This window comes from Clarias gariepinus, chromosome 4 (genome assembly GCF_024256425.1).
Source record: "Clarias gariepinus isolate MV-2021 ecotype Netherlands chromosome 4, CGAR_prim_01v2, whole genome shotgun sequence".
Lineage (NCBI taxonomy): Eukaryota > Metazoa > Chordata > Actinopteri > Siluriformes > Clariidae > Clarias > Clarias gariepinus.
Genome location: NC_071103.1, coordinates 37,273,890 through 37,295,943, shown reverse-complemented (window position 1 = coordinate 37,295,943; position 22,054 = coordinate 37,273,890). Strand labels below are relative to the sequence as shown.

At 39.1% G+C, this 22,054-nt stretch overlaps 1 protein-coding gene across 1 annotated transcript; it reads left to right on the top strand.

Annotated features, from left to right (window-relative positions):
* The first annotated feature begins 629 nt into the window (after positions 1-629).
* On the top strand, positions 630-17,817 carry pcolce2b (procollagen C-endopeptidase enhancer 2b). Its single transcript, XM_053494442.1, has 9 exons — positions 630-745; positions 5,165-5,273; positions 7,011-7,266; positions 11,876-12,000; positions 14,002-14,138; positions 14,455-14,618; positions 15,487-15,570; positions 16,869-17,036; positions 17,610-17,817. Exons 1-9 carry the CDS (start codon positions 645-647, stop codon positions 17,738-17,740), a joined length of 1,275 nt encoding a protein of 424 aa, XP_053350417.1. The 5' UTR covers positions 630-644; the 3' UTR covers positions 17,741-17,817.
* Positions 17,818-22,054: the final 4,237 nt, after the last annotated feature.

The window sequence follows — 22,054 nt, the reverse complement described above, 5'->3', positions numbered from 1 at the left end:
ATCATCATAATTTCCATGCATGATCTTTAACACACATTTGATCTTTACCACTGCACTCAGTAAAAAAACAAACAAACAGGCATTATCTTTGATCATCATAATTTTTACTGTTGTAACTGTATATTGATCTCTTTGATCTCTTAGTGCTTTCAAATAACAACCCACATCAATGGATATATAAGCATGTACTGTATATCATAACATGAAATGTGTTTTTTAATTTATATTTGCAAGAATTATAAGTGTATATCATCATAATTCTCATGCATGATCTTGAACACTTTAACACAGCTTTGATCTTTAACACTGCACTCAGAAAGAAAAAAAAACCCACTCATTATCTGGGAGGCAGAATAAAATAACAATTTATTACTCTGAACGTGAGATATAGAGTCAGGACACACACACACACACACACACCCGGCTTGCTGTCTTATTCACTCCTCCAGTGTTTGATGGCAGGTTTTTTGGAGAAAGCGGGGGCAGCTGCTCCCTCCTCCAGAGCCACACAGACCTGATATTCAGCAGCTCAGCTCGTCCCCCTCTCCTCTTCTCTCCTCTCCTCTTGTCCTCTGTCCATACACTTCGGGACACTTTCTCCACTCGGACACACACACACACACATACACACACACACACCTCACATGGCGCTGGATATGAACAGGATCATGTTTAGGATCTGCAGCTTTCTGTGCGTCTGCGTTCTGCTCCTCACATCCAGCGTGCGCGCGCAGACACACCAGCGGTGAGTTCCTCTCTTTCTACACATCTGGCGTTCTATTGCGCACACATCTGTCTTTCTATACACGCGACATCTGGCCGGTGCAACTCCAGCATCCGAGACACAAAACCGTTAATGCCTTTTAATGCGTGACTTTACTCTTTATTGTACAGGAGGAGGTTACACAATCAGGGCAAGCGCGCATTCTCACCACGTCCCACACGGGTACAGGCGCGCGTGCGCAGTTGATTAAATTCGGGGTGGGCGGAGCCATAATGCCTAATTATTTTTTTCCCATTATGATGTTTTTGCTATATTTATTTATTTGTTTGTTTTTTTATAATGATTGACATGTTATGCTTACCTGGTACTCATTCATGAATTATTTATTCATGTATGGTTTGTATGTTCAATTTTGGAATTCATATTTAACTATATCTATATTGGTCAGAACTTGCTCATTCAGTGATATCTTTATGTTTTATACATTAGAGAACCCAAAAACTGTCTCAGGAAATGTTCTGTCTGTCTGTCTGTCTGTATGTCTGTCCTTAATAGGTAGATTTTGTCATAGCGTCACAAAAGAAAAACAGTCTAGAAAGAATTTAACGAAACTTTGGTTTTGTCTTTTAAAGTGCCATAAATCTCATATGTTTAAAGCCCTTATGCTAATAATAAGCAGTAATGTGAAGATCAGAGCAAACATATCCGCAGCAGTCCAAAGTGAGGGCTTGTACAGTACCGGAACTGAGAGCCCAGTGTTATAAGCTAAAATCAAAATGTTGAATAGAAGTGAAGTTATGAAGTTATGATGTGTCAGATTACATCGCATTTGTTTTAGCATCTAGCATTTTTATCATTCCATCTAGCACTAATTTCGCGCTTTGTCCTACGTCACAGCATACAGTATATATTTTTTTCTATTTTAGCGCTTTGTCCCTCTAAGTGGGCGTGGCTATACGCATCACTAAACAGAGCCAATCGTTGTATTAGTTTACCGTGTATTTAACGAGTATGCAGCAGACACATAAAGGACGGTAAAGTAGGTAGGTGACAAGCCGCCAAAATCCTCAAGAAACAGAAAAGAAAGTATGACACAGCATGGCTTACTCCAAAAGAAAGGAAAGTAGACTATAAAAACTGAACCTTCCAAAATGAATAAACAGATCAATATATGTTTATTCTTCCTGCAGGAAGTTTAAAACCAGTTTGTCTCAAATATTCTGAGTATAATCACATAATCGCTATAACAATACATATTGCAACATAATTTTATCAGATTTTAATGTAACTTTTGCAGTAATTGGATACCTGCAGTTTAACCTGCACCATAAGTGAAATCAAAATGTTGAGTAAAAGTAATTTTATGAACAGTTATGTGCCACGTTTAATAATCTACTATAAAATAAGATACTTGCTCAATGTAAACAAACACCTGCACCAATAGATATTAATTAGAAAAGCTAAACGATGAGTACTTAGACTAGTCAGGAATTGTTCAGGATCTCTGGTTTCCTCCCTGATTCTCAAACAATGCCAGAGAAGATGGTATTGCTATATTAAACAGCTTCTGGGTGTAAATGTGTATGCATCATATTTTCCACTCAACGTTGCTGGGATAGGCTCTGGACCCAGGCTATTAGAGTGTCACTGAGCTTTTATTTTATAATTTTTCCCTTGTTTCCTTTGGCCCCCATCTGGTCCACACACAACTTGGCACAAATGTTATGCTGGATGCCCTAACTGATGCAACCCTGATGCAAACCAATATTGAGTTTTATTGGATTTTATTAGGAATATTAAGTTTTCAATGATTTTTAAAGCAAAACAGAATTTCTGAGGCTGATTGTACAACTTTCATCTATAATAGAAGAAAACCAGAAGAAATTGAAGCAGACGGGTTTTTTTTTTCTGTTTTTCTGAAATCACAGGGTCCAAAATATACACACACCACACATAAAATTTTAATGTTCTTTAAAATATTTTTGTAAAGAATTTGTAGTGTCTAATTAAATTAAACTTCAAATAAAGATGATGCTCCAAAAGCTTACATTTACTCTGCTTTATTGAATCCACAAACAACTATAATGTGTATTTGGGGTAATTGTCCTGCTGGACACTAGTTCCATTGGACACTAAACAGGCCCAAAGCATGACACGACCTCCATTATGCTTTACAGATGGTACAGAGCTTTTGGGGTTCACCGCCTCCCATTTACAACTCCATACATTCCTCTGGTCAAAACATTCCTCTTAAAGACTTTTAGTTTGTCCTTATGCTCAGCAGTCTTTCAGTCCTTGATGAAATAAACTCAGTTGACTGTTGACAGTGGCAATAGTGTTCCAGCAGCTTCCAGTTCTTTGCCTTAATGTCCTAGGGTTATTTTTGACCTTCTAAACCAGTTTTTGCTCAGCTAAGGTGACAGTTTGGGTCTTCTTTCAGCCATTGGTAAAGTCACTCCACCTCCCAATAATACTTTCATAGAAACAGTTGTTTGAACTGACCTTTTAGTCAGCAGTTGTTTAGAGACGGATCCATGAGACGTTCCTGAATCTACATATCTGCACTGAGCTCCTTGGACTGTCCATTTGTCCTCAGTGTTGGTCAAAAACGTATAAGGTACAATCAATCTGGCCCAGAAACAGACCAGTTGCTGTGACATTCATTTTCCTGACACAGTAAGTGTATGTAATCTTCTGACTGCAACTCTACTGTCTAATACATCTTTAGAATAGCCCCAGAACAGACAGTTTAAAATTTTAAGAGCATGGTTAAAGATCATGCACAACATGAAGTTATCCAGGATGCAGGCTGGCAGCTCGTAATGAGTGCTTTTAGACGTACCGTTGTCCAAATTTGTTCAAGGTTATCTCATTAACCAGGGTTGACAGCCTTAAGCAACATTTTCAGCCCTCATACTGTACATCTTAGAAAGACCTAAGAATAGACCTAAGATTAGAGGTAAAATTGGACTACATTCAGACACGTTTTTCTTTTTCTTCACTTGTCAGCATGTAATGCTATGTATTTCAAACAAACAGACATTATCCTCAAAACCCCTCTCCCAATTATCTAAATATATAGAATCTAATTAAAACGTATAAATAAACCAAAAAGTGTATGTGAAATAATTACAATAGACACACTGTAGACACATTCATGCTTTGTGTTTTTTCTCGTTAATGTTTATTAGATTTCATACCTTTAAGACCTGTTGTCTTTCTGTAAATAAGTTGTTGATGAGTGTTTTTGTACGAGTGTTCTGGCCTCTCCACTTTCCCTGAACATGGGGCAGCGTGATTCCTGCCCCAGTTGGCCTCTATTAGTAATTGTTGCAGATCTTATTTTTAACCACTAGTTAATCAATACTAACAATTATAATATAAAATAATAAATTTCTGGCAGCTTACATTTAGTTTTTTGTCTAAAAAGTGGTCACTTATATAATATGCTGTTTTCTTTTCTGGCATACAAATATTTCAAGTAATAGTTAATAAAAAACACCAATAAAGTTTTTACTAAAGCACAGGGTGCCTAAAACTTTTGCACAGTACGGTGCATCATATAAATGTGTTTTTAATAATTAATAATTTTTCCTTTTTTTTTTTAAACAAAGCAAGTATCACTTGTGTATATCTGCGTGGCTACAAAGTGAGTGATAGTTATTGCTAAACCAGCGTATACAAGAAATATAACAGGTTAAATCTGTTGTGTACCACAGTAAACAAAAGATATTTTAAACTTTGGGTAAAATTTCTGGTATTTATGCATGTTGTAGCAGCATGGTGGTTAGCACTGTTGCCTTGCTAACCACCGTTAGGCTAAACAGTATTCTCAAGTGTGTTTGCCCTGCAATGAACTGGCTTCCTTCTTAGTCTTTAAAGGATAAAGTGGTATAGAAGGTGAATGAATGAATAAATGTAATGTATGTTGTATGGTTTTACAGTTTTTATTGTTGATACTCTATTTAATGCTAGTCGGGTGATTTAATGTACTAACTATCTAATGTGGTAGTTAGCTAAATACTAATGTACTAAAACAGACTATTGAAATCAATTATTTAGAGCAAGAAACAATACAAATTCAAGATACGTCCTTTTAAAGAACCTTTGTTAAATTTAGCTGCCACATTAGCTAGCGACAGTACTCAGTTCCGCTAGCTCTGTGTACGTTAATGCTTTTAGCTGGTATCGTGTGGGATTTTTATTTTATACCCTTTAATGTTGCTGTTTGTTATTATTATTTAGATATTTCTGCCTGAGTCTAATTCAAGACTAATTAGCTAGCTAGTTTAGCTAGCTACAGTATGTTGGCGATCCTAGCCAGTATCTTATGGTATATCAACATATTACATGTATTTAAACTCTCTATACAGCCATACTCAATGTTTCTTTTGACGTTTATTAGACATTTTTTATTAATATTTTTCTATCAATCCACAGACAGTCATTTCCATGTGGTGGCAACATAACAGGAGATTCGGGAGTCATCGGTAGTCAGGGTTACCCGGGAGTATATCCTCCAAACACCAAGTGTGTATGGAAGATCACAGTAAGTATACTTTCTAGATTTCATAACCTGCACTCTGATTGCATCTTACTGCTACTTGCATTTTGCGACAAGGCTTATTTTGAATATTTATGAGCGGATTGATGATGCAACAGCATTGCAGTGCGTCCCCGCAAGACCTCAGCATGTGTGTGTGTGTGTTTTCTGGCTTGCATTTGGTGTGTTGTATCTGGGTCTTGGCCAGCGTGAAAGCCCTGGAGGATTGCTTCAGACTCTGTGTGCATTTTTGAACATGTTGGCACCTCCACCGCGTGCAGGAGTGTGAAGGAAGATTCAGTTTTACAGACGGATTTTCACCAGTTTATCACAGCTTACTTTTAAAACTTTCTCGATCAAACACATTTCTGTAACAACCTGCAAAAGATTAAATATCAGATCTCCAACTATGTAAAGAACTTTGGTCAACCATTAGTTGTTTTAAATGTGCTATATAAATAGAATAACTTAATATAATATAATTTCATCATGGACGCATGGAAGGATTACATCTTGTTCATAGTAAACAGCACATAGATGACAACTGATGTAACTGTTAAAGATGTAGAGAGCTACAAAAATGAGACTTCACTTGCTAGGAACCGTTGACTTGCCACCTGGTTAAGTGTTGCACCACATCATTTTGATGACTGTTGCATTTCTAATTAATTAAAGAACATCTTATTTTAATTTTTTTAATTTGTCTATAGTATATGTAGGTGTATATAGTATATTGGTGGTGTAGTGATCAGTGGCCTTGCACCTCCATGGTCGAGGGTTTAATTCCCGCCTTGGGTCTCGTGGAGTTTGCATGTTCTCCCCGTGCTTGGTGGGTTTCCTCCGGGTACTCCTGTTTCCTCCCAAAGTCCCAAAACATGCAGATTAGGTTAATTGCCATCCTCAAATTGGCAGTAGAGTGTGTGTGTGTATATACTTGCACTGAATTGGCATTCTGTCAAAAGTGTACCCCACCTCATGCCCTGTACACAGGATAAGTGATATAGAAGATGAAGAATTTGTTTAATTTGGGGTGGCATGCTGGTGTAGTCTCTTCTATCCTCGGGTCTGTGTGCACAGTGTTAGCATGTTCTCCCCGTGTTTGGTGGGTTTTCGTCCCACAGTTCAAATACATGCACACTAGGTTAATTGGTTAATTGGGGTTCCCAAAATTGCGAGTGAATGACAAAATTAGTTCCCAAAATAGTGAGTGAATGACAAGTCAAACTGGGAACCCAACACCTTAAATAACTGCCCTAGAAATTATGGATATATCCCCAAGGAGGGAAGTATCCAACACCTAATGAGCTGGATGGACCACATCATCAAAAAGAAAAAGAAGCACTGACTCTGGAGACACCTTTCTTTAATGTTAAATAAATATCTTCATACAAAAAAAAAAGATAATTTAATATTATGTGGACTGTGTAGGTAGAATTAATGATATACAGGTAAAGTGCATTGACATAAATATGTGGTTTTTAGCTGCATTATGAGGCTGCTGGTATAAAAAAAAAAGTAATCAACACCAATCAGGTTTAAGAAGTCGACAGCACTGTGGCGTAGTAATACAAATAAAATAAAATATTTTTCTCTCTGGTTGTAGTTTTGTGTATGAAGCCTCATACTGTATTAATTCTAAAAAAGCCCAAATTACTTCTTACTCTAAATGTAATATATAAAGTAGATGGAATGAAGGAAACTGTTTTCATTGCGTGATGTGATGACTTGATGTGCCTCTTACAGGTTGCACAAGGCAAAGTGGTCGTCCTCAACTTCCGCTTCCTCGATCTGGAAAGTGACAACCTGTGCCGCTATGATCACGTGGATGTTTACAGCGGGCATGTCAGTGGGCAGCGCCTGGGCCGATTCTGTGGAACCTTTAGGCCCGGTGCCCTCATCTCCACGGGAAACAAGATGCTCATTCAGATGGTGTCAGATGCCAACACGGCCGGCAGTGGATTCCTGGCAGTGTTCTCCGCAGCTAACCCTCATGAACGAGGTGAGACAGAAAGTTTAAAAGGATGTAGGGTATTAGTATGCCTCTGTGGGACACGACAACCAGATGAAGTAGACATTAATTGAAACCCTATATTGCCAAAAGTATTCGCTCGCCTGCCTTCACATGCATATCAACTTAAGTAACATCCGATTATTAATCCACAGGGGTTTATATAATGTTGGCTCACTCTTTGCCGCTATAATAGCTTCAACTCTTCTGTGCAGGCCAGTCAGGTTCTTCCACACCAAACTCGCTCATCCATGTGGATCTTGATTTGTGCACCGGTGCGCAGTCATGTTAGAACTGGTGTGGGGTTGTTTTTCAGGAGTTGGGCTCGGCCACTGCAAGGAACTCTTAATGCTACAGCATACCAAGACATATTGGACAATTTCATTCTTCCAACTTTGAGGGAACTGTTTGGGGACGGCCGCACAAAGGAACGTCCATAAACACATGGATGAGCGAGTTTGGCGTGGAAGAACTTAAAGCGGAGACTGTAAGCCAGGCCTTCTCATCCAACATCGGTGTCTGTCCTCACAAATGTGCTTCTGGAAGAATGGTCAAAAATTCCTTGTAGAAAGCCTTTCCAGGAGAGTTGAAGCTGTTATAGCTGCAAATCGGGTGTGGCAAACATCATATTAAACCCTAATAAAAAAAAGTAATAAAACTAAAATAAATGTAAATATAAAGCAAATAGCTGGAGAGATATATTTTATGGTACTTGTAAGAAGGGTTGTAAAAAAATGTGTTTTAGTTGCTATGATTTATCATGAATATGCCCATTACCTGGTTTATGCATGTATTCAGGCTTGTGTTTTGTTAGATAATAGTTTTTTAGTTCAATTATCTATATATTGCACACAATTCAAATCATATTTTTGTTGCACGTTTTTGCTAGAAAATGTTATTATCATAAGAATGAAAATTTATAGGATGGCAGCATGGTGATGTAGTGGTTAGCACCTCCAGTGTCAGGGTTTTGAGTCCTGCCTCAGGTTTGGGTTTCCTCTGGGTAATCCGGTTTCCTCCCGTAGTCCAAAGACAGGCAGAGTAAGATAATCAACATTTCCAAATTGCCCATAGTGTGTGTGTGTGTGTGTGTGTGTGTGCTTGGATTGGAATCACTTTCGCTCAGGATAAGAGCCTCTGCCAAATGCCTAAGTGTAAATGAATCCCATCCAGAGTGCCTCGAGTCCCCTGGGCCCCTTTGTACAGGATAAGCGTTGTAGAGAATGAGAGTGAGTGAGTGATTTATAAGAGGAAAGAAATGAGATTTTAGAATGAAAACAGTTCAATTCATGCAAACAACATAATCTGTGCTTTTGATGGGTGCCAATACTTTTATAGCTTAGTGTACCTGTTTATTCAGAAATGTGAAAAATCCACATTGTCACTTATTTACTCTGTAATTGAGGCGCAAGGTGTACGCAGGAGGTCAGAGGCCTTCCTTAACCTCTAGCTGCTCTAGGAAAGACATAAGGTGAGGGTACAGTATGTAAATAAACTAGACTGAAAGGTTAAAAATGGCACTGCTAGTGCTTTAAATATCTCAAAGGTCAGTCTTGGGAATTTTAAGCAAAAGTTACGTAGTTTTTTTTTCCTCTTCTGGATAAATATGACACGAGTGTTCTATGGGGTGAGATTCTGCGGTGGACGTCACAGAGTGATGTGGAATTTCTCACTGGTGTTTTTCTCGGTGTTTCCGAGGCAGGTCAGAGCCCCAGAGATTCTCTCTGACTCATTAAGACAGAAGATAAGTCTGCTAGCTGTGTGTAAGCCTGCTGGAATTTTAATGAGCGGGGTTTACCCCGTGTTTGTTTTCCCAGATAGCTGTAGTTACTGTACAGTAGGTTGCTGTCTACAGTTTATGGGGTTAAAAACAGGTTACACATAAATATAACATTATAACGTCTGTGCTGTGTGAACGCTACTACTAAGTGCTGATTTTGTTGCTGAGAATAAAATAGACTTTATTTAAGAAACAAGGTTTAACCAATAAACAAAGAAACGAGGCTAAGGACTAGGCATAGCTAGTTAAACAGAACTTTAATAGGGAAACAATTAACTCACTACCGTTTAGCCACATAACAAACACAAAATGTACTAGCAACCATTAGGATACCGTGACAGAGACCTCTCTCTAAGAAACGGCTCCTGACTTGCCTACTAGTGGCTCAGGACAACCAGCCCACCAATTCCTCACCAGTTCCCCAGATTTTGTGGCGGAGTGGGGGCTTGGCTTGGGGATTGTAGAGCATTGGCAGAAAAGCTGGGACAGATTTTTGCACAGGAGGATATGATGTATATGGCTTGGGCATTGTGGCTGAGGAGAGCTCGAACCGGACTGGAAGCTGAAACTAATCTTGGCACCAGCACCAGGTTGGCACTTTTGCATGCTGGAATTTGGTGTGGGTGCCGGGTTGGTGCTTGGCACACTGGAACTTGGCATGGATAGTGGGCGAAAGCTTGGCATTGCCATTAGGGAGGACAGAGGGCACCCTGTGGAGCCTTGGGGATAGTATGACTGTGTCTGGGCTGGGGCTTGGAGCTTACGTGTTTACTTTGTGGAGCTTTAAGAGAAGTATAGCACCAGCACAATGTTCTTGAAGCTACAATAGATGGCGATACATACCTACATCCCCTCCAAGAAACCAGCCAGTGGTGGCAACATTACGCTTTTGACATTGGGGTACAGACTTTAGCAAAGCTCAAGTGCGGACTAAACATGAAATACTCAACACTGAGCAGTGGTGAAGGCATGGTGTATTTGAGGCTAGTGTTAGAGCAAGGGTTGAGTCACTGAAGTTGAAGTGCACTGCAGGCATGACCGTCTTAAAGCTTGGATGCAGGGCATGTACAATGTTCCCAAAGCCAGCTGGTGGAGACAGCAGAGTGTCCTTGGCACCAGAGGCAGAGCAAAGCATGACTCAGGTTTATTAGGGTAATTATCTGATGGAGTTTAGGCACAGGTGGAGCATGATATTGCTGGGACATAGCGTGGCATTACTGGAACAAGGCATGGCATTAATGGCACAGGTTAAGGCATTGCTGGAACAAGACATGGCATTAATGGGACAGGTTGAGGCAGTGCTTGAACAAGACATGGCATTAATGTGACAGGTTAAGGTCTTGCTGGAATGAGCCATGGCATTAATAGGACAGGTTAAGGCATTGCTGGTGTAAGGCATGTCATTAATGGGACAGATTAAGGCATTGTGGGGACAGTCCCTAGAATTGTGAGGCCAGGATCTGGCATTGCTGAAACATGGCACAGCATTTCTGGAGCAGAGCAATTCATGCAGTCCCAGCATTGATGGAACAGATCATGACAGTGCTGGGCATGATACAGGCTGAGTATAGCATGATTCGAGTAGACCTCCACAGTGTGGTGAGCATGGGAGCGTGGCTGAAAGCAGAGCATGACTAAGCCTTTGAGTAGAGCTACTACTCACTCTGGAGACCCAGGCACTCAGCCTTTTGCAGTCAGCCTTTTGTCAGAGCATGGCATCAGGAGAACTCCATTCGGCCTCACCCTAAACATCCTGGTGTTCTCTGCTGCCGGTATTTTTGTTGGAACAGGGTATCAGGAGCAGTCCAGTTGGCCTTAACCTAGACATCCAGGCACTCTATGGAGCCAGTTTTTTTGTCAAAGCAGGGTATCAGGAGCCGTCCATCCACTCTCACCCTGAATACCATGGCACTCTGTGTCAGTGCTGAAGGGCTCTTCCCAAATTGCAAGGACTCCTAGGCAGTGTACTCAGTTTCCCTTGCTTGACACAATCATTTTACTACATTTTAGATGGGTCAAATCTTGGTACTTATAATTTTCAGAGACACATCTTTAAATTGAACATTCTCTTCTAAAAAAAAAGGATTCTCACTTTTCTGGTGTACACTTTTCTAGTATCTACTTAAATAACTGATGCTTTTGTTTCACCGCAAGCAACTGATTGTTACGGTAAACGTTGTATAAATTATGAGGTCTAGACCATAGAATCCTCAGTTGCTGTTCTTTTAAAATTCACAAATCACTCTTGTACTGTATATACTATTGAAATTGTAACACACAAATTATGTTAATATGGTGTTCTATGTAATATCATTATTGCTTTGCACTTGATAAATGATGAGTGTTGAGAATAGAATTTGTTGGAAAAAAATATTTATTGATCTCTGATGCAATGTAAAGTACTGTTTGTGTAGTCAGAGTTTGGGTGCTGCTGGAACTAAAATAAAAGAGCAGTCTTTTCTCAATCTGGGGAGAGCTGTGGTCTTGTAAATTGATGTGGAGTCCTATTCCTGGACAGACCAGCCTCTGCATCGTGTGCGGTTGCAGGCTTAATGTCTCTCTCATGTTTAATGCCATCTGCTGTAAGCGGCCACATTTTCAACAGGCTTTCAGCAGCTCAGTGCAGAGGATCATCAACATGCGCATACTTTCATGTGCTACAGTCACTCATTACAGCCTGGAGTGCTTATTATAGTCTGCAAATCACAGGCTGTGAATTATGAACGCCAACCCTTTTAATTAGGAGATTATGATCTTGGGCTTAACCCTGCTGTGCTGGTAAAAGTCACAGAATCTGATGTCATCTGATTCGGTTTTCAGGAGATCAGTATTGCGGTGGACGATTGGTGAAGCCATCAGGAACCTTTAAGACCCCCAACTGGCCAGATAAAGACTATCCAGCAGGAGTCACGTGCTCATGGCATATAGTGGCACCGAAAAACCAGGTGATGTTTCTACATGTTTAGTAAAAACCTATTAAATGTTAATTGAATGATGGGAATGTGAAATTTTTGAGCTAGATTTTCCTACACTTTCATTTGGTAAAGCAGTCTGTTTTAAATTATGTATTTCTTTAGACATATCCATATATTTCAAATAGGAATCATTTTAATATAAAGGGCGTTCAAGTCAAACCAGGACTTTTAATAACTGTTTCACTAGTGTTGCCATGATCACGTCCACGTCCTACCTACTTCACGTCTGAAACCTTGGCCTGCCGACGTTGTGCATTGTCCTGCCAAAACAGTGCATTAGTGTAACAGGAGATTATATAGAGAAATAAAGGCAGTTTCTATTCTTGTAAACATATTCTGTTATTCAAAAACAAGTCCCTGTTTGACTTGAACACACCTTGTAAAACATATATTTTGACTTCTGTTAAACCATATATGGTGATATATAAACAAATCACATAAACATTGCTGCAAGCTGTTTAAAGTACCCTTTCTTATTTTGGATTTTAACGAAAAACTCTTAAATCTAATCATTTTGGAATATGCTAAAGTTCTGCAAAACACTCTTTTAGTCCTAATTGACCCCTTAGACATTGGTACTCAATTTTATGAACTGTTATGAAAAAAAAAAATTACAGAGGGTGATCATTTCTCTGACTCGTACTTTGTACAATCATGGGCTTCTCTCAGCAGTCGCCTGAGGGTCTAACATTGGAAGATAATTAATGCTTACAAACCAGAGGAAGGATATCAAAGCACTTCCCGCACACACAATTTTCACTGTCTGAAATGTCATTAAGAAATGGAAGTTATGTGGAACTGTGGAAGTCAAAGTGAGTACTGGAACACAGTGGGCAGGAAGCCAAAGCCAAAAACTGCAACAACAACAACAACAAAAACAACAACAAAACCCCAAATCATATGACAGTAAGGAAATGTGGGACGTGGTGATATCCCACATGATATGGGTGATTTGTTCTGCTTTGTAGCATTGCTTGCAAAAAAGATGATCTGCATGGAAGAATCATCAGTGGGAAACTGAACCTTTGATCTTATTTGTCTTATTGTTTGCGATATAATATCTAGATAAGCTCAATGTGTTTTGGAACCCCTTTGGCCACAATTAACCAGGACAATTCATTAAAAAAGATCACCTTGCCATCTGTTTAGCCTGGAGGTTATTCTGTTATACCTTTGGATTGCGTGACAGGCATGAGCACAGGAACACACGGTTACTGGTTGACACCTTCAATTCGGAAGCAATGGCTAAGACTTCCAGAATGGCCCTCACTCTCTCCTGGATCAAACATCATAGATAGATCTTAAACATACTATGCATTCAAGACAGAACTAAAGCACCTGCAACAAAAATCATGAAACAAGAGTAGCAATACTCCTAGCAGGCTACAAAAAGCATTTATTCAGTACCAAAATCTAATACAGGGAAACTCAGTGGTCTGCCTAATATCCATCCATCCATCCAGGAATCTCTGTAGTCCAACCAGGGACCGTGGAGGCCAATAGTGACCATTGTATTTATTCCCATTTTCACAACCATCGTAGGACCTCTGGTCAACACTCACACACTACAGCCAATTTGGGAACACCAGTTAGCCTAATCTGCATGTCTTTGGACTGTGGAAGAAACCTGAGAACCCGAAGGAAACTCACCAAGTCCGGGGAGAACATGCAAACTTGATGCACACAGAACCCGAGGCTGGAATCATACCCGGTCCATGGAAGTGCAAGACGACCACTATGCCACCGTGCAGCCCTGCTTAATATGCTTAAAGTTAAAGCTAAGCTTTATAGATCCTTTCATGTTGCTCCATGTTAAAAGGGTGTTAGAGGATTTCTAGGTTTTATTTTTCTAAACCTTAAAATTAAGATTATTACCATTGAATCATTCAATGTTCATTGAGCTCGTTGTTATTTGATATAACACATACATGTATATGAGCAGGTTTGCCATGTTTGTTTCACATTGTTTAGATCATAGAGGTAAAATTTGAGAAGTTTGACGTGGAAAGAGACAACTACTGCCGCTACGACTACGTCGCTATCTTTAACGGAGGAGAAATCAACGATGCTAAGAGGATTGGGAAATACTGTGGAGACAGCCCTCCAGCGTAAGAGACACACTCACAAACCACAATACTACTCAAATATTACAGTAAGTACTGAGACTGGCAAAATAGCCTCTTGCTAAAATCTGTAGCAGAGTTTGGTTGCCTTGGTTACATTTCAGTTTTTACGATTTTCAAGCACATGATTAGTCAGGAGTGTAGGCTGCATGTGCAATGACCGACACTTCTGATTGGCTCTCAGAGAAGTGGTTTTCCCACTGTAGGCCACTTTTATCAGGATAGAGTCATAAACCCCAAATGGAGTTATATTAGTGCATTTTGGTGTGTGTACTGTATATCTGTGTGTGTGTTTTTCCAGACCGGTGTTTTCTGAGGGTAATCAGCTTCTCATCCAGTTTCTCTCGGACCTCAGCTTAACAGCAGACGGCTTTATCGGCCACTATAAATTCAGGAACAAGAAGATCCCAATAACAACCATCGCCCCAACCACAACCGCTCAGCCCACCACAGTCAGACTCATACGTACGTGACTCTGAAGCACCTGTGTAGCGACACGGTCCTGCATTTATTTCGCATTTGTTTGCTCACTACTGATTGTCTACATTAAAGATGCCACTTGATGCTTGTTTTTACCAAGTTAACATACTGTAAGTCTCCAGATTGTGTGTCGATGTTCCAGACGAAACACCACTCAGATCACACATTATGACATGCCTAAAATTCATTCTGCTTCACTTCTATTCTAAACTCACTTAAGAATTAATTAAAATAAATGTGATTAGTTCAATTCGATTCAATGCAAGTCAATTCCCTTCACACACCCTTTGTGGAAGAGCACTTACTTTTTAGCCTATCAGTATACAGAACACAGGACTTCCCTGAGAACTATGGAGTCAAGCAGAAGGACAGACCATGCCCCCCCCCCCCCCCCTTTTTTGTTCCTTTCTCTGCAATGATGTCATACCAGGTGGACAATTTAAAGCACCTATTCGAGCAAATTTATTACTAAAAATGAAAAAAAAAAAAAAATGAACACAATTTTTATTTTAACTAGATAAACACACACTAGAGACCCGTATGAATATCTAGAAATTATTTAGTTAATTTTTTATTAGTGATATGTGAATTCTGATTTGTTTCACTGAATCAATTCATTTGACTCATCTTACTAATAATATATGACTTTTAAAATTTTTAATGATATTTTGATTCTTACCAACAATTGTTCTTCTTTGGCAAACTACAGCAGACCTAGTTACTTGTTACATTTTCAATTAGAGAGACTAGTTTAGAGAAGAACTTGAAAGAATCTGTCTTAAATTTCTCAAGGAGTTCCCCAAGGCTCAGTACTTGGTCTATTGATCTTTTTCTCTGCTCTTTTCCTTTGAAGCTTTGAAATATTCAGCGACACTCTGTCAGCAGAAATGCAAACGAAAAGGAAGTCCAGAGACTCATTACTGCTCCAGCAACTTTGGTGAGAAAGCAGATTTATTTCACATACACACACACACCAACTCACATACACACACACCCTCACATGTAAGGTATATAAACTGAGATTTAGTAGAAAAAAATTGATAAGGAGGAAAAATGTTTCCCAGAATCCCTGCTACTTAACAAGTGTGTGTATTTATGCATTTAAATATGCACTATCTTGGGCTTGGTGGCTTGTTTTAAGAGCCTGAAAAGCTTCCTTCAGGTTTTTTTTCTCCTGCACAGTAAAGTGTGTGTGAAAAACACAGTTCTCTCAGTGCCAGACGGCTGCAGCGGACCGAAAGCAAACCGGGCGTAAATAGAGGTGTTGATTCAGCGTGGCCTCTCTCTAAAACGTTTCTATCTGGGACATGTTTACAAAGCCAGGGCTGATACGTTCATTATGATTTCCTGCAGAGTTTGCTCGGATTTGCATACGGAAGAGTAGCCCAGTCGCTCGGAGGCCTGGACTAATGTGGCAGAAAATTTCACTCAAATCGCGCCAAATCGGTTATATCACCCTGTTTCACAAATTGTTACACAGGGACAAAAAGTTTAGCTTCCTCACAGCTTGACTGTTTGGATTTAACTTGGATTGAAAAAAAAAAACCCCGACAGTTTGCTCTTTTACCCCAAACACAGTCAGTCAACCGAGAGAGCTGCTGCTTTAGTTCTGTAATGCAGCTAAGAAGAGGCTAACAAGTAGCGGAATAAAAATTGAAATCTAAAGCTTTTTACAAACTTTTACATCATGCAAATTGTTTACCGAAATCATTACAGTTCAGTTTTAAAGATGTTGCGTCTCAATTTATTCACAGATCATTCATAGTAGAAAATACAATACCAGTCGAACACCTTCTAATTCAATGTTTTTTTTGTTGTTGTTAGTGATTTCTTTTCTACATTCTAGAACAATCCTGGATTGTGTCTATAAAATTACACCATAAGGGAATTAATTCGCATAAGGTAATTAAGCAACAACAGCATAAACAGTCAGTTTTTATTTTTAAAACATGAAGGTCAGCTGTTCTGGAACAGTTCCTGCAAGAACAGTATTGTGTCGAGTACGTTTGCAAAACCCATCAAGCTCCATGATGAAACTGTCTCTCATGAAGATCTTCCCAGGAGACCAAGACCAAAACTGACTTATGCTGCAGAGGAGACGTTCATTTCGAGTCACCAGCCTCAGAAATCACCAATTAACAACCAGCACCTCAGATTAGAGCCGTTATGAAGCTTATAAACGCCTTCAGCTTTGTTTTATAACGTATCAATTCTGCGTGATTTGGTCTTTCTCAGCCATCACAGGGACGATTATCACAGCAGTGCCACGTGGAGGAAGCATGCACACCACAGTCTCCATCATCAACATTTATAAAGAAGGAAACCTCGCCATCCAACAGGCTGGAAAAAGCATGAGCACTAAAATCGTTATCCTGTGCAAGAAATGTCCTTCTGTCAAAAGAGGTGAGTCTTAGCCCCTGCCAAGTGCCTGCGGGTGCACGATTTCACCAATTACACTCGATTACGTTCTGTAACACTCCGGCACTCAGACAGCCACAATGACACAGTTATAAAACCAAGCTGTTTATAGAGGCTTGATACTCTGCACGTTTAATGTTTTAGATTTAATTTATTTTTCACAGCTACTGTGTAATGCTGAATGAATAAATGAACGAATGAATTATTGCATGAATGGCCACAGCCTAAACCAGTTTAAGTTGATAAAGACAGAGTGTGCTACAGTCAGTAGGTTCCTAATGCCTGTTTAAGATATGGCTCTGAGTTTGCCTTCAGACTGCTGCGGCATCGAGCTGAATAAATGAAAGCTTGATGAGAGCGTAAGGTAAGCGGCAAAACTCACTGTCGGAAACGAAATTCAGAAAAAAAAAAAAAAAACATAATTTGAACCTCATATGCTTATCTGGCAGCGTATAAGCATATGGACCATCAGAAACACGAGGTACTGATGAACACCCGTCCTGAATGTCTCTGCCGTAACGTCACTGCATTCAGGTTCTCTATGTGTGCTGTCACTAGGCTTGAACTACATCTTCATGGGCCAGACGGACGAAGAGGGCCGCGGGATGATCTCTCCGCAGCACTTCGTCATGGCCTTCAAGTCCAAGAACCAGCGAGCGTTCAACGTCCTAAAGAACAAGCGGTGCTGATCTCACTCCTTCCTCCAGCTGAATTTGTCTGAAAGTGATTTCCTTCATTAGGATTTTTTTTTTTTTAAATCAGGACCAATCTGTGATATATATATATATATATATATATATATATATATATATATATATATATATATATATATATCACAGAGTATGCATGGAGATAATGGGGAAGTAGTGAAGTGTATATGATAAGGAGGAAATCAGAAATCATGATGGCTGATCTCCAGTGCCGGTGCGGAAGGCGAGACTGGATTCCAGCGCTCTTGTTTGTTTTTACTGAAAAGGCACCCTTAATGTCCCGCTGTTAAAATTGAGACCCCCCCATTGAGACTAGAACTGTAAAAACTGTAAAAGTTGTATAGAAGTTGTAAAGTTTAAGATTTATTTCTTACCGTCCCGAAATCCTTAACACATTTAGTTGCAGGGTTTCTTTTTTTTTTCTTTGTTGATTTACAGTACTGTGCAAAAGTCATGACCTAAACTCATTTCTTCGTAATTTGCTTTCAAAGAGCCAGACTTTTTTGTAGGTTTACAACTAGTCTTGAGAAACAGTTCTCCAGGCTTCCTGAAGAACTTTTTTGTTTCTCGTTTTCAGTCCAGTCCCTGTACCTGAGCAGTGTTAGAGGAATGGTTTTTGTTTGTTAAGCCACACAGTAACCTATGAACCATTCAAGCATAAAAAACATCTAACTCGAAGCATGAACCAGTGAGAAACTGATGATGACAGATGATCAGGCCAGTGATTAGTATACTGCAGATGCTGAATGGTAGTTGGAACAGACGAGAGGGGAAATGAGGTCGCTGCTGAGGTTGTTACATAATTTTTAAATTTTCACATCTTTAGGCACTTTGCAGCCTGTCACAGTTAAACATTTGTTCCTAATTCTTTGATTTAATCTACATGATTTCATTTTATTTAGTAAGAAGAAATAATAAGGTGGCACGGTGGTGTAGTGGTTAGCACTGTCACCTTGCACCTCCAGGGTCCGGGTTCGATTCCCGTCTCTGTGTGCATGGAGTTTGCATGTCCTCCCCGTGCTTGGTGGGTTTCCTCCGGGTACTCTGGTTTCCTTCCACAGTCCAAAGTTATGCAGGTTAGACTAATTGGCGTTCACAAATTGCTCATAGTGTGTGAGTGTGTGTATGTGTGTGTGCCCTGCGATGGATTAGCACCCTGTCCAGGGTGTACCCCGCCTCGTGTCCTAATCCTCCTGGGATAAAGTGGTGTAGAAGATGAATGAGTGGATGAGTAAATAAATAACGGCTGGCTCAAGCCTTTTGCACAGAACTGTATATAATTTTCTCAAATCTAGATACATAGTGTGTAATGAATAAACCCCCTCCCCCGGGCGTGCTGTTATAATAAAATTACCACCACTTAACCTCAGGCAGTATCACATCACCCTGCCACTGATTATTGTGCAATAATAGCAATGTCCTGGAATGTTCCTCTAATCACATGTTAATTTACCTGCACGAACATTTTCTATTATTAATAATTAAAGAATGGAATGTGCAGGAAACACATCAGCACTCGATCACAGCAGTTGTAAACACTTATTAGACAGGAAAAAAAAAAAAACTTCTTGGCATGTTATAAAGAAAAACCACAGAGTGCGAAGTCCTCAGCCTTTATGACTTTGTATAAAATATAATGTTATAGTTGGTACAGTCCAAAGCGCTGACACCGGAGACTCCTTCTGTAAATGTTAAATAAATATCTTTATCATATCAACAAATATACACCGATCAGCCATAACATTATGGCTTAATCCGGCTTAATATTGAGTCACCAAAACAGTAATGTCCTGTGTGTTCTAACACCTTTCTATGCAGACCAGCACTAACCTTTTCAGCAATTAGAACTAAAGTAGCTCTTATATTAGATTGGACTACACAAGCCAGCCTTCACTCTCCATGTGCATCAGTGAGCCTCGGCTGCCCGTGACCCTGTCGCCAGTTCACCGGTTTCTCTTCCTTGGATGACTTTTGGTACATTTTGACCACTGCAGACCTGGAACATCCCACAAGCCCTGACCCAGTCCTCCAGCCATCACAATTTATCCATTGTCAACATCACTCAAATCCTAACATTTGCCCAAATTTTCCTGCTTCCAACACATCAACTTCAGGGACTAAACGTTCCTGCTGCCTAATATACGTATCCCATCCACTTCAAGGTTCCACTGGCACGAGATATTGTAACTGTAGCTACTGTGAGAAGGGCCAAAATGTGATGGCTAGACAACTTGATCGGAGCAACTCCAAAACTGCAGGTCTTGTGGGATGTTCTCAGGTTGCAGCGGTCAGGACATACCAAAAGTTATACAAGGAAGGAAACCTGGTGAACTGATGACAGGGTCCCGGGCGACCATTGCTCACTGATGCACATTAGGAGTAAAGGCTGGCCTGTGTAGTCCAATCCAGTAGCTTTGATCCAGCGCTAGTGTAGATTAAATTGCTGACAAGTTTTATGCTGGTTTCCTTAGAAACGTGTCAGTCTTGCACTGTTATTATGGCATAAGGGGGACCAATTCAATATTAAATAGGTGTTCATAATGTTATGAGTGATCGGTGTCCTTCATTTAGAACACCACATTTTTTAAAAAGATGAGTAGAAATAATTAGAAATGCATTAAAACAAACACTAATCTGTTGATTAAAAGCCATAAAATCAACAGGCAAGGTTAAATTATTATTATTATTATTATTATTATTATTATTATTATTACCATTATTATTATTATTATTATTACTATTATTATTATTATTACTATTATTAGATTATTTATAAACTATAATACCATTATTTATATATAAAAAAAAAATACAATTATGATAATTATTAGCTAGAAATTATTTGGAATAAAGCTGTTGAACATGAGGTGCTCACCGTGCCATTAAAACATCATGTGCCTACATTTTTGTTTTGGCAAAAGAAAAATTGGATTAGGACTGCTGGCATATTGGAAAACAGTATGTGAAATCAAGACTGTTCAGCATCAAGGCTAAAATATCTAAATCCAAGGATTTTGCAGATTTATTCACTTGATACGAGCCAACATTCTTCCACTGTGGTTTCTGCAGCACGTAATCTTCTTCACAGTAACATTCATTTTATAAAGTATTTTTTCTTTTTAACTACATTTTTTTGTACATATACAAAGGTTTCCTTTTAGATATACAAATGTTTGAATAAACTTCAAGGTGTTAGTCGTGCTTAGTGTTTTTCAGCCACACAAGTGTTTACTATGTACAAAATTCAAGGTGCATCTTATGTGGTGACTAAAGTGCAATAATTTAGTAGCGACATTTTGAAACGATTGCATTCGTTTGATTTTATTCCCGAAATGCGTAGTAAAACCAGGCTGGAACGTGCCGAGCAGACTTGTTTCATTGTTGAGTGTGTACTGAAATTCTCATTATAAAATATTTTCATATGAAACTGCTTCCTGATAGTGAATGTTAATTTATAAAAGATTGTTTTGTGACAAATAAAATAAACATTCTTTATCTGTTTTGGTTTGGAAAGTTACTGTATATCACTGAAAACACAATCTTCAACTCAAAACTGAAAAGAAAAAACATTACTGTAATAGTCCAGCAGTTGTCTAGTGGTGAAGGTTGTAAGTTTAAATCCTCTTTTTTAAAATCCCTTATTGATAAAAAAAGTTAAAATATAATTCTTTTTAGAGATTACCTTCTACAGCGGTACCACGGCATATGAACCTCCTGCCTAATAAATTTGCGCCTTAAGAACCAAGAGCGAATGAACCGAGCCAAACCGTATAAGTTGTGCGCACGTCCAGAAGCCGTTCAAAACTTCTTTGTGTTATTGGAAAGTCAAGCGAAGCTAGTTTCCTTTTTTTTTTAAATTTTGTGCAAGATTTAGTGAAGACATTAAATTGTCTTCACCGTGGGTCCCAAAAATGTTATCAAGGACAGTAGCAAGAAGAAGAGGGAGACGCTTTCAGTTTGTTTTTTAAAGCAGCTGGTGCCAAGAGGAATCATAAATTAAGGTTTAAGTTTATTTACGTCTTTCCTAATTCTTTTGATTGTTTTTATATTTAAAAATATAATTATAGTGTTGGAAATTGGTAATATTGGTAATATTTTCGTGTGGCTGGAACGGATTACCTGTATTTACATTATTTCCTATGGGAAAATGCGTTTCGCAATACAAAATTGCATCTAAAGAACTCTCCTCCAGGGCAGATTACATTCATATGCTGAGGTACCGCTGTATGAGTAACATTTCCTTATTTTCTGTTACATTTATTGATGTTATAGACTTTAATCTAGAAATAATGA